The 16,333-nt window shown below is 41.9% G+C and overlaps 1 protein-coding gene across 1 annotated transcript in view; it reads right to left on the bottom strand.

Annotated features, from left to right (window-relative positions):
- Positions 1-16,333, bottom strand: part of VILL (villin like) — a 122,549-nt gene that overhangs the window by 61,036 nt on the left and 45,180 nt on the right. The window contains exons 2-3 of the mRNA XM_088446418.1: positions 9,332-9,407; positions 4,700-4,774 (exon numbers count right to left, since the gene is read on the bottom strand). Coding sequence (XP_088302544.1) covers positions 4,700-4,774; positions 9,332-9,394 — 138 coding nt within the window. The 5' untranslated portion in view covers positions 9,395-9,407. The remainder of the gene's footprint in view (positions 1-4,699; positions 4,775-9,331; positions 9,408-16,333) is intronic.

Raw genomic sequence — 16,333 nt, 5'->3', positions numbered from 1 at the left:
GCATAGCGGGGTTAGCATTAGCTTTGGGGGGGCTAGAGTTAGGCACCACTGGGGGGTTGGTTAGGCACTAAGGAGGGAGGGATAGGTTTAGGCATGAAGGGGGGAAACAGGTTTAGGCACTAACGGGGAGGGTTAGGCACCACTGGTGGAAGGTTAGGGATAGGCACTAAGGGGGGAGGGATAGGTTTAACCACGAAGGGGGGAAACTTAGGTTTAGGCACTAATGGGGAAGGTTAGGGTGCGGGTGGGGAGGTTTAGGGTTAGGCTACAAGAAGGGAGGGTTAGCGGGAGAAGGGGGGCAAGTATACTTTACTGACCCCTGTCGGGATACCAACCATCGGGAAGCCGCTGTCGGTATTGTGACAGGAGGCATCCTGACAGCCAGCATTACATATCGATTCCATGCCCATGAGAGTATCCCCGGGGCAGAGAAGGGTACTTTATAGTAGAGTATCTCCGGCGCAGAGATGTGTACTTTATAGTAGAGTATCTCCGGGGCAGAGATGGGTTCTTTATAGTAGAGTATCTCCGGCACAAAGAAGGGTACTTTATAGTAGAGTATCTCCGGCACAAAGAAGGGTACTCTATAGTAGAGTATCTCCGGCACAAAGATGGGTACTTTATAGTAGAGTATCTCTGGCACAAAGATGGGTACTTTATAGTAGAGTATCTCTGGCACAAAGAAGGGTACTTTATAGTAGAGTATCTCTGGCACAGAGAAGGCTACTTTATAGTAGAGTATCTCTGGCACAAAGAAGGGTACTTTATAGTAGAGTATCTCCGGCACAAAGATGGGTACTTTATAGTAGAGTATCTCTGGCACAAAGATGGGTACTTTATAGTAGAGTATCTCCGGCACAAAGATGGGTACTTTATAGTAGAGTATCTCTGGCACAAAGAAGGGTTCTTTATAGTAGAGAATCTCCGGTGCAGAGATGGGTACTTTATAGTAGAGAATCTTCGGTGCAGAGATGGGTACTTTATAGTAGAGTATCTCGGTGCAGAGATGGGTACTTTATAGTAGAGAATCTCCGGTGCAGAGAATGGTTCTTTATAGTAGAGTATCTCGGCGCAGAGATGGGTACTTTATAGTACAGTATCTCTGGCACAGAGAAGCGTGTGACTTTCCACTATGCAAAACTAGTCCCTCACTCTCCATAAATTGGAACCAAGCAATATTGGACTGTTAAAGGCATTGTCAGCACCTAAGATATAAGTGGTCACTTGTTTTTGTTGAATTGGCAATCTTATTTCATATCCATTATGTATCAGATATCATCTGTTTTTTTGTAACATGAAATATGGGTGGGAGGCAATCGGGAAGCCGACTGCCTAAATACCGGCAGCCGGCTTCCCGACTGTCTTATCCCGGCAAGGGTGAAATGCCGGGCGTCTAGATGTAGACGCCCGCATTTCCCCGATGCCGGGAGACCGGCGCCCGGCATCACGATCGTAGTGATGCCGGGCGCCGCGAGCGGACAGCCGCGGGGGGGGGAGGGTTAGGTTTAGGGCTCCCGGGGGGGACTTAGAGTTAGGCACCCCCCCGGGAGGGTTAGGGTTAGGCTAGGGGGAGGGAGGGTTAGGGTTAGGCACCCCCGGGGGGGACTTAGGGTTAGGCACCCCCCCTGGGGGACTTAGGTTTAGGCAGCGGGGAAGGGGGTGGTTAGGGTTAGGCACTTAGAGGGGGGATTAGGGTTAGGCACTTGGGGGGGAAGTTAGGGTTAGGCACCCCTAAGGAGGGTTAGGGTTAGGGGGGTTAGGTTAGGTTAGTAAATACTTACATATCCACGATCGGGATTTCCAGCGCTGTCGGGCTTCCGCTGCGTCGCACTCTGCTCCTGTCTGGCTGCCGCTGACGGGAATCGAACCGCTGGCCAGGCGGCTGGCGGTATTTCATACCAATCCCATATGGGATGCATTAGCAAATGAGGGATGACCCTACAAAAACTGTTGACTACAATAGTGATAAAGATTTTGCTATTTTTACATTTCATTTATCCTTGACAATAGTGAGTTGTAATATGATGCCATAAATCTAACTAATAAATCATGTTATTATTGATTATCATTTTATTTTTATGGGTAATCCCTAGTTTGCCAATTGCAGCCCATATTTCATGTTTGGGTAAGATGGTGCTTGACCACTTATATCTTAAGTGCTGACGCTACCTTTAACAGTCCTCTATTGCTCAGCTCCCATTTATGGAGAGTAAGGGACTAGTTTTGCATAGGGGAAGTGTCACAATGAAGTTTTGATTTATAAAGTACCCATCTCGGCACTGAAGATACTCTGCTGTTTTCAATTCTATTTTCTTTGGGTTAAATTGGGAATACCACTAGTTCTCTTCAGAACGCAGAGATTGGGCATCGCATCCATTGATGCTGTCCCTACATTAATATTTTTATTTTTACATTGCCAAGTGCCCAGTAAGCTAGAAAAACAATTACAGAGGAAACCAAGTTAGTAGAGTCACCTGCAGGTCTGTCTCTTGTCTGCCTACTAAGAAATCAACTATACAGGTTGAGTCTCCCATATCCAAAATGCTTGGGACCAGGGATATTTTGGATAACGGAATATTCTGTATTTTGGAATATTTGCATACCATAATGAAATATCATGGGAATGGGACCCCAATATACACACACACACTGCATTTATGTGATATATACACCTTATACACACAGCCTTCAGGTAATTTTATACCATATTTTTAATAATTTTGTGGCTCAAGCAAAGTTTGTGTACAGAAATGAAATTCATTTATGTTTCATATACACCTTATACACACAGCCTGAAGGTAATTTTATACAATATTTTTAATAATTTATGCCTTAGATAAAGATTGTGTACATTGAACCATCAAAAATCAAAGGTTTCATTATCTCAGTCATGCCAAAATAATTCCGTATTTTGGAACATTCCGTATTTCGGAATATTTGGATATGGGAGACTCAACCTGTATTAAAATCCCCTTCGACATAGGATCACTCCAACACATCATTGGTCCTCCTACACATTGTTGTAAATGAAAGGGGGAATTGAAACTCTCAAATGTAGAGTATATCAAGATTTATTAACCAATCAGTACATGACGCAATAAGACAATTATAAAAATGCAGCTATGCAATACAATTCTGGTTCCGCAAACGCGTCACATTTTCCACCTTGAGCATAGCTCGCAAAAAGCCCACTGTGGGTCTGATTCTGATTTGCACGCAGTGCCAATATTCACGCAAATGGACAATGTTTTTCAACTGCGCATGAGTCTACGGGGTCTATTTATCATCACTTAATTTATACAAAAGCAGGTGAAAAATAAAATTTTCACCTCATTTTGTAGAATTTAAGTGTCAGCCCCATTCATCATTCTTGTAACGCAGGAGATATCACATATCTATTCTGGTTACAATTGTGTCTTGATAATTTCCAGAAATTATGAACTTCATCAAGTTCCGAAAAAGTGGATGGGACGCCCACTTGGGAGGGGGCCAGATGAGACACCAGCGCGGCCGGAAGGGACACCAGAGGATGCGGGGGAAGGGGGGGTACAGAGTATAGAGAGGTGAGAGACATGCGGCAGTGATGAAATCCTTGTGGACACCTCAGCTGCAGGGGAAAGGTAACACTTTTCTGAAAAGCTGACTCCCTCACTAGTGATAATTATGTCATGATGAATAGGCCCCATAGTAGCTAAAAAGAGGCACATGCGTTCAGCACGGCCCAAATGTATTGGGCATTCCTGGGCAGTGACTGGGAGGAGGCTATTCAGACGCCAGGAGATCCACTGTCTTATGGGGGTGTTATGGGAGTGTCGCAAACATGTTGCACAATTGGATGCAAACTCAGATGCATTGCGGCCTATTTATTATTCAATATTTGCTGGATATTCCCAGAAAACAGACATTTTGGGGGGTTACTCACAAATATTAAGGATGTACCATGGAGGGATCTCAGCAGATATGGGCAAGATTTTTTTTAAGCATGGAGCATATATTGTGCATTTCTGTATATTACACTGGAGGAGCCTCACTTGTGTTGTTCACATGGAAGATTATGGCAGCTGTCTGTGGTTGGCAGTTTCCGCCTGTACATCCTACGCAAAACATTTGTCTCCAGTACAGAAAGCCTGAGGGTGCTATTCATATGGAAGCTCCTTGCAAGCTAACATTAGCCCTTTCCTGTCCTACATAAGTAATGATACATGGTGTTCCCCTCTAAGGGATTACAACTCAGAGAACATGTGAAGAACAGTTCTCACATAGGGAAGGCTTATCCGAATATGTATTTCATAGCATAATATTGGCTACAATATTTCAGTCCTCAACTCTTCCTCTTTGCAAACCTTAAAAGCAAAAGTGACGTGCATATTATAACTAAGCAGACAGGAGCCAATGTAAAATAAAATAAAAACATTAAATATAATAAACCCTACCTACTAAGGAATCCAAGGAAACCATTATATATTTATAACTCCAGCAATTGCAATTGGTATTCCAGGTTACACCCCCACCTACTCCATACCAGGCTCAGCTGCCATAAACTAAATTAACTTGCTGATTCTGTATTACAGAACTGGAGGAAACATGGCTGCATGGAGAGGCCTCCGGAATCCGACTAGGGGAAGGTGGTTGTGGCTGCTTTAAGACATGGCACACAAACAATACATTATAAGATCTAAGCTGAACCATCGATACTTACAAATAAAAGTATGTAGCAGTCACCTTCAAAGAAGCTCCCATAAGCCTTTTCAGGAAGTGGAACCATTTGCATTTTCTGAAATGACACACAGAGGTAGATCATATAAATTCTGCAATAAACCAGAGACAGTAACTGCTAATGTCAGTTATACAAAGTTAGTAAATGACCCTGAGGCAAAGGATAAATGAATATGTAAATCCTATGTTCATAAAAGAAGGCAGGAATTGTGGAATTTTTAGTTGTAATGTGGCCCAGAATGTGGATGTGAGCATTCAGCTGACTTGTGGGGGTATATTTACTAAGTGGTGGCATATTGGCGGGTCTGGCTGTGGGATTTTAAATGCCAACTATTTAAATGCTGGTTTTTTTTCACATTATTGCCATTTTAAATCCCACTGCTGAAACACCATCCATTTACTAAATATACCCCATGGAAACCATTTAAGTACTTTGTGACAAAAAATTAAAATATTTTTTGCACTACTGATCACATAGGATATAAGTCATTAGCTGGGGGTCTTCCTCTGTCAAAGTGGTCGTTTTAAACAGTGGTGAAACGTAACAGTGCATGTCTCATACTTACCTACTTTTGAAAATGCATTTCAGGGAGATTGTAAAAGCAGCACCTATGAGCATGGGGGTAAAGTGGGCGTGTACTGCTACATATGAGAGGTGTGTCATAATACTGACTTACATCCACATATAAATGAGCCCCAAAGCAGTTAGTAAGATCTACTTATTGATGAAAACACACTGATACATTTCAGAAAATGCATGTAGCCATAGGGATCATTGTGCCTTATGCAGGGAAATTATACTAATGATCTCATTTGAATGTATATATTTCTGGGTTTTTGTATATAACAGCTACATAATGGGTGTAAGGTGCAATCGGGAGATTGCTAGACTCTTCAGGGAGTCAGGGAGATTGTTACTATTTCAGGGAGTCTCCCTGACAATCGGAGAGTTGGCAAGTATGTTTGTGGTTAATGCAGATGCTGTACCCTCAGGGATTTAGGTTGTCTATAAGCTACTGATATCTTCGGAATGTATATTAAAAAAAGAACATTATTAATTTACTATAAGTATTATTTGTGTAACTCAGTAATTCTTTGAAATACTGAATGTAATACACAAGAATATAGAATGTAAAGATCAGCTGCTCACATTCTCTGTATGACTTGCACTAACTGACACTTGTCCATGGTGCGTGATTACTTTGTGATGACTAGAACACAAGAGAGCCTCAGGGTTTTGTCTCTGTGTACTGACTGATGTGTGAGAACAAATGATTCAGCATAATTCTTAGTAACTTGTCAGCTGGTAGGGACAGTATGGTGCTGACATATACAGCACAAATTCAATATTTCACACTTTTTTTATTCTTACTCCAGGTGTTTTAGTACCTGATGTCTTTTTATTGTCCAAATGGTAACAGAGTTATTTTTGCAAAGTCAAAGTTGAGCTTCCTAGAAATTGATGCCTATACATTAGGGGTTGCAACAGTAGAATAGCTAGGTTCTGTAGAGAGGTGCAGCAAAGGGATATGCACCAGCTGTAGACCAATATGTGCTGCTGGGTGGCAAAAGACTTTTGTGTGTAGTTACACAACAGGGACAGCACTGTGTAGTATGATGTGGATAAAGCACAAAAGGTAGCCAGCCTTAGGAGGAGCAAGATGCCAAGGATAAATGCCAGACATACTCTCCCCCTTCTACCACCACTTGTGGTGTTAAGACCTCACACCCCAAATACTGTCAGGCAGCTTGTTGTACAGAGATCCCCAAATTGACAGAACCTAATGAACAGAGACCACCAATACTATAAGATAGACTACCATAATAGACTGGTAGACCCCGATTAGCCACATGTGTGTCACTGCTATACATGAGCCACAAGTCTTCTATGTCTTAATGTAAAGAAAGAAAAACAATTGAACTGGATATGAGTCAACCCTCAACTAGCTGTAATTATTATGTACTAGCATCAATTACACCTGATAAATGGACAATTGCTTTTAGGCTCTACACAGTCTAGTCCTATTAAAACTTTCCTAAATGTGGATTTTTCAAAGGTTAGCAAAATCCTTCCCTGTAATTTAGGAAAATAGATCTTAGTTTTGAATTTCTTAAAAAAATGTTTTTAATCATTTATAACACTGAGCAACAAACATCTGCTCCTTTACCTCCAGTATTTAGCTAATGTCAGGTATAGATCAACCACAAAATAAGGAGAAAATATAAATTCTCTAGAACTAGACAAAGCATGGTTAGAGGCAATGTTAGGTGCAATGTCTGATAATGTTTCTAGTAGATCAAAAACGATAGTCAGACTGGCCGTGGTTATCACCTTTAGCAGCACCTTTTCCCATAGAAATCAATGTATTCCCTGGTATTTGGTTGCCCTTAGGTCTTGAGCAAATAACCATATCTGCTGCTGGTCAATATGAGTAGCTATTAGACAACACAGACAATGCAGTCAGACAAGCAAGGTCAATTCATATGGTCAATGCAGTATCAAATCATCAGTCAAAGCCAGTGTCAGACACAGGTAGAAGGGGAAGCTGCTGGCAATGGTTTAGAAGGCAAGGGTCAATAAGGAATATCACAGTGCTGCTTTGCATCGTAAATGGAGGGACTGTGGCAGATATCGGAATCCTTGGAATATTTCATATTTGTGGGTACCCCCCGAAAACTGAATCTCGCAAATATTGTTCAATAAATATACTCCTATGTATGCTGTAACTGCTTGTTAACATGATTGTGTATACTTCAGTTTTTTTTAACCATTTGTCTGGAATTTTACTGTTGCATATATACCATTTATCTGGAATTATAATATTATACAAAATAACATACCGAAGTACTGTTCTCTTTCATATTGGTAGCTATGGATTATAAATACTTGATCCAGCTACATCTATCACAATATTATATTTATTTATATGTTTCTGTCTTATGCAGTTGTTTTCAAGTGTATGTTTATTTATATATATGTCTTCCAAAGGCCTCAGTTAGTGCCCATTTGCCATTTATCTAGGCATCAGAGACAAACATGAACACGATGGGCCTTCTGTAATAGCCTGTGAGATGACGGCACAAGCGCGATTCCGGTGAGTCTGCCCATATTTTTATAGCAGCAATTATTTAAGAGTCGACACAAGGATGTTTTTGCCTTTTAAATTATTGCCGCTTTAAAAATATGGGCAGACTCACCGGACTCGCACCTGTGCCGGCATCTCACAGACTATTACATAAAGCCTTATATTTTCTTGAGTCTTATCTACTATTTGATACATGATACATATTACACGAATATTTAGGTATATATGGTATATTAATATGTTTTGTTGATGTCTAATGAGACGGCACATACATAATAATTTAGCTCCCTGAATGGTATGTAGCAGAGCCGTAACTAAACTTTTTGGTGCCCTGTGCCAGAGAGAGCATTGGTGCCCCCCCACAAATTTTTAAATAGGGACATAAGATAGTGCACCTGAAAAAGGGCCATGGCCTCATGGGGGAGGGCCAGGGAAGTGATAGGAGAGACCAGGAGATACTGGGGATAAAAGAAGAGGAAGCTACAAGTGAGAATGATAATGAACAGGAAAGCTGACAGGCCCATACTGTGCCCACTGCCCTGCGGTGCCCTGTGCCATGGCACTGGTTGCACTGCCCTAGTTACGGCCCTGGTATGTAGAGTAGCATTCTCAGAGTAACCTCTACAAGGTTTATGTTATTGCTTATTGTTACAGTATTATTGTTATAATTTGTTGTTATAATGTTGTTTAATCGTTCCCTGACATGGTCGCAAACAATGACACATCCAGCAGCTGCCAATCGTAGAGGGCTCTGCCGGCCCCTCTGCATCCTTGCATCATTTCAGGATGAACAGAAGTACAGAGTGGATGCTCCAGTGAGCTAAGGTTTGTGGAGCCGTGCAAAACTTATATTTCTTTTTGCCGAAATTAGTTGGAGGAGGCACATTTTAGGATTGATCCTTGCTGTGCAGATGGCCACACGGCCATCAATATGAATTATGCACCAGCTTAGAGATGGTAGTCTTTGGTCTTGTACAATACTTCAATTCTAACAGAACTAATTTTGTGCCTCCATGTTGCACTTTGGTAGAGAAGTGTAATTATAAGTGCACTCCCAGTAATGTAATAAGAAGCTTCACACACACACACACATACAGAAGTGCCATATGTAATACAAATATCGACATTCTTCTTTGTGACTGCTTTAAGCCATAAATAAGGCATAAAGCTGTGCAATAATTTGGAACAAGAATGGAAAAGTATAGTTTAAAGGAAGGATTGGTATTACATTTGCACGGTGCGCCTCTCCAGGCCCGTCTGCCTCTCTGCACACTCCTAGCATACTGTAGAGTCTCCTGAGGGCAGGCCAGAAACAACAGGGCAAAACCAGGATGTTTTCAAGTAGATATCAAAAACACTTTATAAACGAGGCCCAATGTGCTCACTAGGAATTGGCTGCCCACAGGTAGCTAAACAAGCAAGATAAACTTAATACAAAACCAGCAGGTGAAAACAGAACCATTAAACTTCATGTCACATTAATGTGCAGGATTTCCCATTCAAATTCTTAACGGAAGAGAAAATCTTACCTCGATGGACCATATCTGCAGGCCAGGCTTCCTGCTGATGTTATCAAGTAGCTGTGTGCTCATTTTGGCTGAGAAGCTGTAAGACATGATTTGAGAAAAATATGTTGAAAACTCATTGTATTTGCTTTTAATGGTGACAAACATTTAGGACTCAATTAGTGTTGGACATATGTAAATGGTTGTGCTGTACTGCACATGCATGCTATGTATTTATATGGTGTTCTTATATTCCAATAAAATGTCCTCACTGTGGGCCTTAAATTGTTACATTTTATGAATGGACCTTGTTACTACAATGACCTCCATTCATGCCCCACATGGGGTCTCTACACAGTATCCAATCAGAATGACTTTCTTACCCTCTAACTAATAAAAGCCATTCTGACAGGATATTTGCTGATTGGCCACTGGCCTGTCATTTACGCAGTGGCTCTCATCATACTACATGATTGGGGGGGGGGGGGGGGAGGGCCAGATTAATAATGGGGCGGGTGGAGCTGCAGCTCCAACCCCTCCATGGAAATAGGCTCTCAGGATCCACTGACTGACAGGGAATATAAAAATCCCTGTAAACACTGTCAGCACTGCACGGAATCCCGACAACATGATGTCTGTATTGCAGACAGTGGAACTAGGATCCGAATCCCGGACCACTCACCCCACGTCCCCCCTCCTCGTACGTTCAAAGCTCCGCCCCTGGACAGACTGAAGCTCCGCCCCTGGCCTTCCAAATATCCTCTTCTGTGCAGTTCAAACCTCCGCAACCATGATCCGAAGCTCCGCCCCCCAGGTCCTGTTTAAGCGACCCGGCCTGGGGTGTGTGTATATATTATATGTATACTTTGTGAACCTTGGAAAAAGAGCCTGGAGGCTCTGAAACATTGGTTTCTATGCTAATATAGATCGTCTTTTACATCAGACTTGGAGTGCCGCAGTTCTTTCTTTCCTACTGTTTCTATGCACCACTGAGAGCACCCAAGCAGCTTGGTTATATAGTCTGACACATATATATATATATATATATATATATATACATACAGTAGATAGATAGACAGAGAGAGAGAGATAGAAATGGAGGCGTGTCGTCCCCTGTTTTCCGGGAGTACCGAGGCCAGGGTCTGTGCCTGTGGATGCAGATTTTCTGGGCTCATAGGCTGCCAGCCTGAATAAGCTGGAGCTTACTTAGACTGGCCGGGGCTGCCGCCAGCGAGACCGATAGTCACGATGGGGATCTGAGGCAGCGTCTACAGACACTGCACTCGGATCGCTCGTGCTGTCAGGAGGCGTCTGCTTCCTATAGATGCCTCCTGCAGTATATAGATATTTGCTATACAGTATTACACAGCCGCCTCCTTGCAGCTGCCCAATATCGTCTGACCATGATCAGGCCCATACATCTTCCAGCAGCTTCCTATCTAACTTATCCCATTTCAGGGGCCATAGTGTGTGGGTGTGATGTCCTCTGTATTTTGTGGTGGTCTTTGGAGTTTTCTGTATTATATGGCACTATCTGCAGTGTTCTTTGTAGTGTAGGGTGGCCACTTGGATGCTTAGTGTATAATACTGTAGGGTGGGCACTGATGGGCTATATGATGGTCTGTATTATATAGCACTCACTACTTTTTACAAGGCAGTCACTTAATGCTCTCTGTATTATGCGGCACTCACTGCAATGCTCTCTGTATTATACGGCACTCACTGCGATGCTCTCTGTATTATACGGCACTCACTGCAATGCTCTCTGTATTATACGGCACACACTGCGATGCTCTCTGTATTATACGGCACTCACTGCGCTGCTCTCTGTATTACATTCTATATTATATGGAAGTCCCTGTGATGCTTATATATATATTCTCTCTCTCTCCTCCACCCAGGGTAAAAGTTAACCATTGCAGCTGTGGTCCGGCATTGCCATTATTTTTTTTAAAACAACAACAGCAAAAAAGACAGTTAATTTATTAATTTACTGCAGTGGTTAGGGATGTGGACACTTATAGAAATATGCCAAAATCAGTGAACTAATTTGGATTTTTTTTTCTTATCTTATTAATGTAAAGGAAAGGCAAACCATACAGTTCTCACTCAGAATTTATTTTCTTGTTATACCTCTACTATAAAGTGGTTGAAGGTAGATGTCACATATGCCCTCCATGGAGATACATTCTGTGTAGACCACACCCACACACTAGGCACGCCCCCACATCACTAGTCACATCACCACAACGCTTATCAAACTCCCCTGCGGTGGCACACAATAGGTCCTTCATAAATTTCAGCTCCAGGCCCATGTGGACTTTAATCTTGCACTGAAAAGATGTACATGTATGTTATAATAACAATGCGGGAAAAACATGCCACATAAGTTAAAAAACATGCCCTTATAAGGGGGAGCAACATGCCCATATAAGAGGGAAACATGCCCATATAAGGGGGAAACATGCCCATATAGGGGGAAACCTTGCCCACCAGCCACACTTATGACATCACAATTGGATGATGCCATAAGTAAGGGTCATAGATGAATGTCATCTCTTGCCTATATAAGGGGATGTCTCTGGCTACAAGACATGTCTCCCACAGGAGCAGCAGGACTAGCAGAACCTCACAGCCTAAGGAAAGGAAAAGAACATCTTGCCACAGGAGGAGAGGTAAGTACAGTATGGTGTGTATGTATGTATGTGTATAGATAGCTAGATACAGAAAGATACATGGACCACTAGGGTGCGGCAACGGGAGGTTAGGGATAGGCAACGGGAGAGGAGGTTACTATTAGGCACTAGGTAGAGGATTAGGGATACTTACTGGCGGAACGTGTCAGCATGAGGTCACTCCTGGAACCGCCGGGCCTGCCCACTAGATAAGTCACTGCTAGACCACCAGGAACGTTTTATCAATATTCTCATCATGTTGACATTTTATCAGATGAATGTCAATGCGCTCACCGTGTTCATTTTGACAAGGATTTTAAATTAAAGCTTTAGTCTCAGTCGCATATTTAAATCTGAACACAGATTTTGTCATAATTTTCGTTATTAAAATGGGCAACGTCTGGTGTTTTCCCTCCAACTTTTTTGTTTTACCCCCTAGATTGCTGTATTTTATCATTTTTAGATGCTTGTTATGTATCGACCCTTATGCTGATGTGTCTCGTTCTCCCCCTTTACTTCCCCGCCTCCTACCCTTTGTTTGCTCCTTTCTTTCCTGTGAAATATTTTGATTTGTTTTTTTCTCTATGTTTATTATTGTTATAAAATTTGGTCTGTGTTGGGCTTTTGTGGCCCCTTTTTTTTCTGTACTAATTTGTATTTTGATTGACCATTTCAAATAAAGAATTATAAAGAAAAAAATGTTTGTATTTTCATTATCATCACAATTTAGTCCTCAAAAAAATGTAGTCAACGATTACTTTTAGTCTAAATTTTCAAAATTAACACTGCGTGCTCAATGTAGTATAAATATATATACACACTTGTGTGTGTATATATATATTTGCCACAATCGCTACAATAACAGTTGCCACATTCTGTAACAACCACCCACAATCCTTGCAACATTCGCCAAAACAGTTGACACAACAACCCATAATCTCCACAACAATAAAAAAAAGGTTCCACTATCGCCGCAACAACAAAAACAATCCACAATCGCCAAAGCTACCACCCACAATCACAAAATTAAAAAACTTGCTACAACAAAAATAACCCACAATCACCACCTCAACAGTTGCTACATTTGCTGCAACAAAAACAAACCACAATAGCTGTAGCAACCACCCACACTCACAGCAACAACAAAAAATCAATTGTGACTACAACCCACAATCACCGCATCAACAGTTGCTACAATCACTGCAAGAAAAACAATCCACAATCGCCGCAACAATTGAAACAATCGCCACAACAACCCGCAATCTCTACAACAAAAGCAGCAGCCTATAATCGCCACAACAACAGTTGATGCAACCGGCGCGACAACCAACAATCGCAACCGCTTATAATCACCACAATCACCATAACTACAACCCGCAATTGCCACAACAAAAGTTGCCACAATCGCCGCAACAACAAAAACAATTCACAATCGCCGCAACCATCCAAAATCACAACAACAAAAAAAACAATCGCTACAATAAAAACAACCCACAATCGCAGCAATTACAACAACCCACATAAGCCAAATCAACAGTTGCTACATTTTGCCACAAAAAAAATCCACAATCGCTGCAACCACCCACAATCACAGCAACAAAAAACATCAATCGCTTCTACAAAAACAACCCACAATCACCACAATTACAACCCACAATTGCTGCATCAACAGTTGCTACATTCGCCACAACTACAAAAACAATCCACAATAGCTGCAACAACCAACCACAATCGCCACAACAGTTGCCACAATAACCCACAATCTCTACAACAAAAGCAACAACCAATAATCTCCACAACAACAGTTGATGCAACCACAGCGACAACCATTAAATACAACAGCTTATAATCACCACAATCACTGCAACTACAACAACCCCCAATCGCTGCAACAACAAAAACAATCCACAAGCGCCGCAACCACCCACAATCACAGCTACAAAAAACATCAATGGCTACTACAAAAACAACCCACAATTGCCACAATTACAACCCACAATCGCCGCATCAACAGTTGCTACATTCGCCACAACTACAAAAACAATCCACAATAGCCGCAACAACCAACCACAATCGCCACATCAGTTGCCACAATAACCCACAATCTCTACAACAAAAGCAACAACCAATAATCTCCACAACAACAGTTGCTGCAACCACAGCGACAACCATTAAATACAACAGCTTCTAATCACCACAATCACTGCAACTACAACAACCCCCAATCGCTGCAACAACAAAAACAATCCACAATCGCCGCAACCACCCACAATCACAGCTACAAAAAACATCAATGGCTACTACAAAAACAACCCACAATTGCCACAATTACAACCCACAATCGCCGCATCAACAGTTGCTACATTCGCCACAACTACAAAAACAATCCACAATAGCCGCAACAACCAACCACAATCGCCACAACAGTTGCCACAATAATAACCAACAATCTCTACAACAACAAAAGCAACAACCTATAATCTCCACAACAACAGTTGACGCAACCACTGGGTGTTATTATACTCATGCATTATTAGAAGAAGGAGGAACAGGAGAAAAATGCAATATTGATGAGTGCACCCCAGTGATCAGACCCCATGCTAGCTGTAACCATACCAGGGTTGTGAGTGCTGTTACTGGATTGACCTATGGGACTTAGAGGTGGGTAATGTGGGCTTCTAAAATTATTTGTTTTTTAAAGACATACAGTAGTAATCAACAGTCATTATTATCAAGTCAATAATGACCACTGTCATATCTACTAAGCAGATGCATCAATATAGACTTAGAAGTACATTTAAATTATATCTTGATGGGCTTATAGCGTATCTAGGTGTGACGTGCTCCTGCACAGTCTTGTGAGACACTTCTATCTTCAGATATGTGCTGCACACTTTTGTGCATTTACGTATCTCATACATAAGTTCAGGCTGCATAGCTTTATTCAACTCTATATGGTTCCCTAATTCCCAAGTATTCCGTATAATACATCCTGTAGTGCAATGTGATGTGAACTGTAGTAAACAAAATACCATTTTGAATATATTCAAATTCACAGATGAAGATAAACACAGCACAGGGTACTAAAGGGATACAAATGTGAGGTGTAGACAAACAGTACCGTAGTTTTTATTTAATTTATCTTGGTACTGTATACATATTGAATAGTGAAACATACTGTGTGCTACTGCCATTAAAGCTTAGGGCACAAAACTCACATCACACTCTATAAACTAGGTGTGAGTGCACTATTATGTGTACAGGCTGCAGCAAAACAATCTCTTTGACAACCTTTGCCCTTACTAAAAAGCTTAATTTTTAACACAAAACTGTGACAGGCTTTGTATACCATATTTATATATATATATATATATATATATATAATATATATTGCTACATTAGTGACCATAACACCCAGATAAGCGACAGAGCATAAGCAGCCAAGTGTTAGGTGCCCTAGTGGTGAGTAAGAAGTAGATGAAACTAAAGTAGGGAGAAGTACAAGAGGGTAAAGGGCCCTGCTCATAAGAGCTTACATTCTAAAAGGGGAGGGGAAGACAAACAGGGGTGACACAGATGGGGTAGATGGGGCAGATGGGGAGGAAGGTGTATGTATCAGGGAGTTAGAATGATAGCTGGAAGGCTTTGATGAAGTAATGGGTCATGAGAGCCCGTTTGAAGGATTGCAAAGAGGTGGAGAGTCTGATGGGGAGTGGTAGAGAGTTCCAGAGGTGGGGAGCAGTGCGGGCAAAATCTTGGAGGCGGGAGTGGGAGGAAGTAATCAGCTGGCATGAAAGGCCATTAGTTGAACGAAGAGAGCGGAGAGGAGAGCGAAGGGAGATGAGATCAGAGATGTATATGGGGGAAGATTGGGTGAGGGCTTTGTAAGCGAGCGTGAGAACCTTAAATTGGGTTCTAAAAGGGAAGGGGAGCCAGTGGAGGGCTTGTAGGAGAGGGGAGGCAGATGTAGAGCATTTGGAGAGGAAGATAAGCCGTGCAGCAGCATTAAGGGTAGACTGGAGAGGAGAGAGATGGGATTTGGGGAGGCCAGATAGGAGGAGGTTACAGTAGTCCAATCTGGAGATGACCACTGAGTGTATGAGGATTTTTGTAGCATCCTGGGTGAGATAGGGTCTGATCTTAGAAATATTTTTGAGATGGAAACGACAAAACTGAGAGGTTCTGGATATGTGGTTTGAAGGAGAGGGATGAGTCCAGGATAACTCCAAGACAGCGCACCTTGGGACTAGATGAGATAGTTACTCCATCAATTGATAAAGAAATAGTGGGAAGTGAGGTTATGTGGGAGGGTGGGAAGACGATCAGCTCTGTCTTAGACATATTAAGTTTA

Source organism: Taudactylus pleione, unplaced genomic scaffold (genome assembly GCF_031769625.1).
Source record: "Taudactylus pleione unplaced genomic scaffold, aTauple2 ptg000398l, whole genome shotgun sequence".
Lineage (NCBI taxonomy): Eukaryota > Metazoa > Chordata > Amphibia > Anura > Myobatrachidae > Taudactylus > Taudactylus pleione.
Note: the sequence above shows the minus strand (reverse complement) of the source record. Positions and strands in the feature narration are given on the sequence as shown.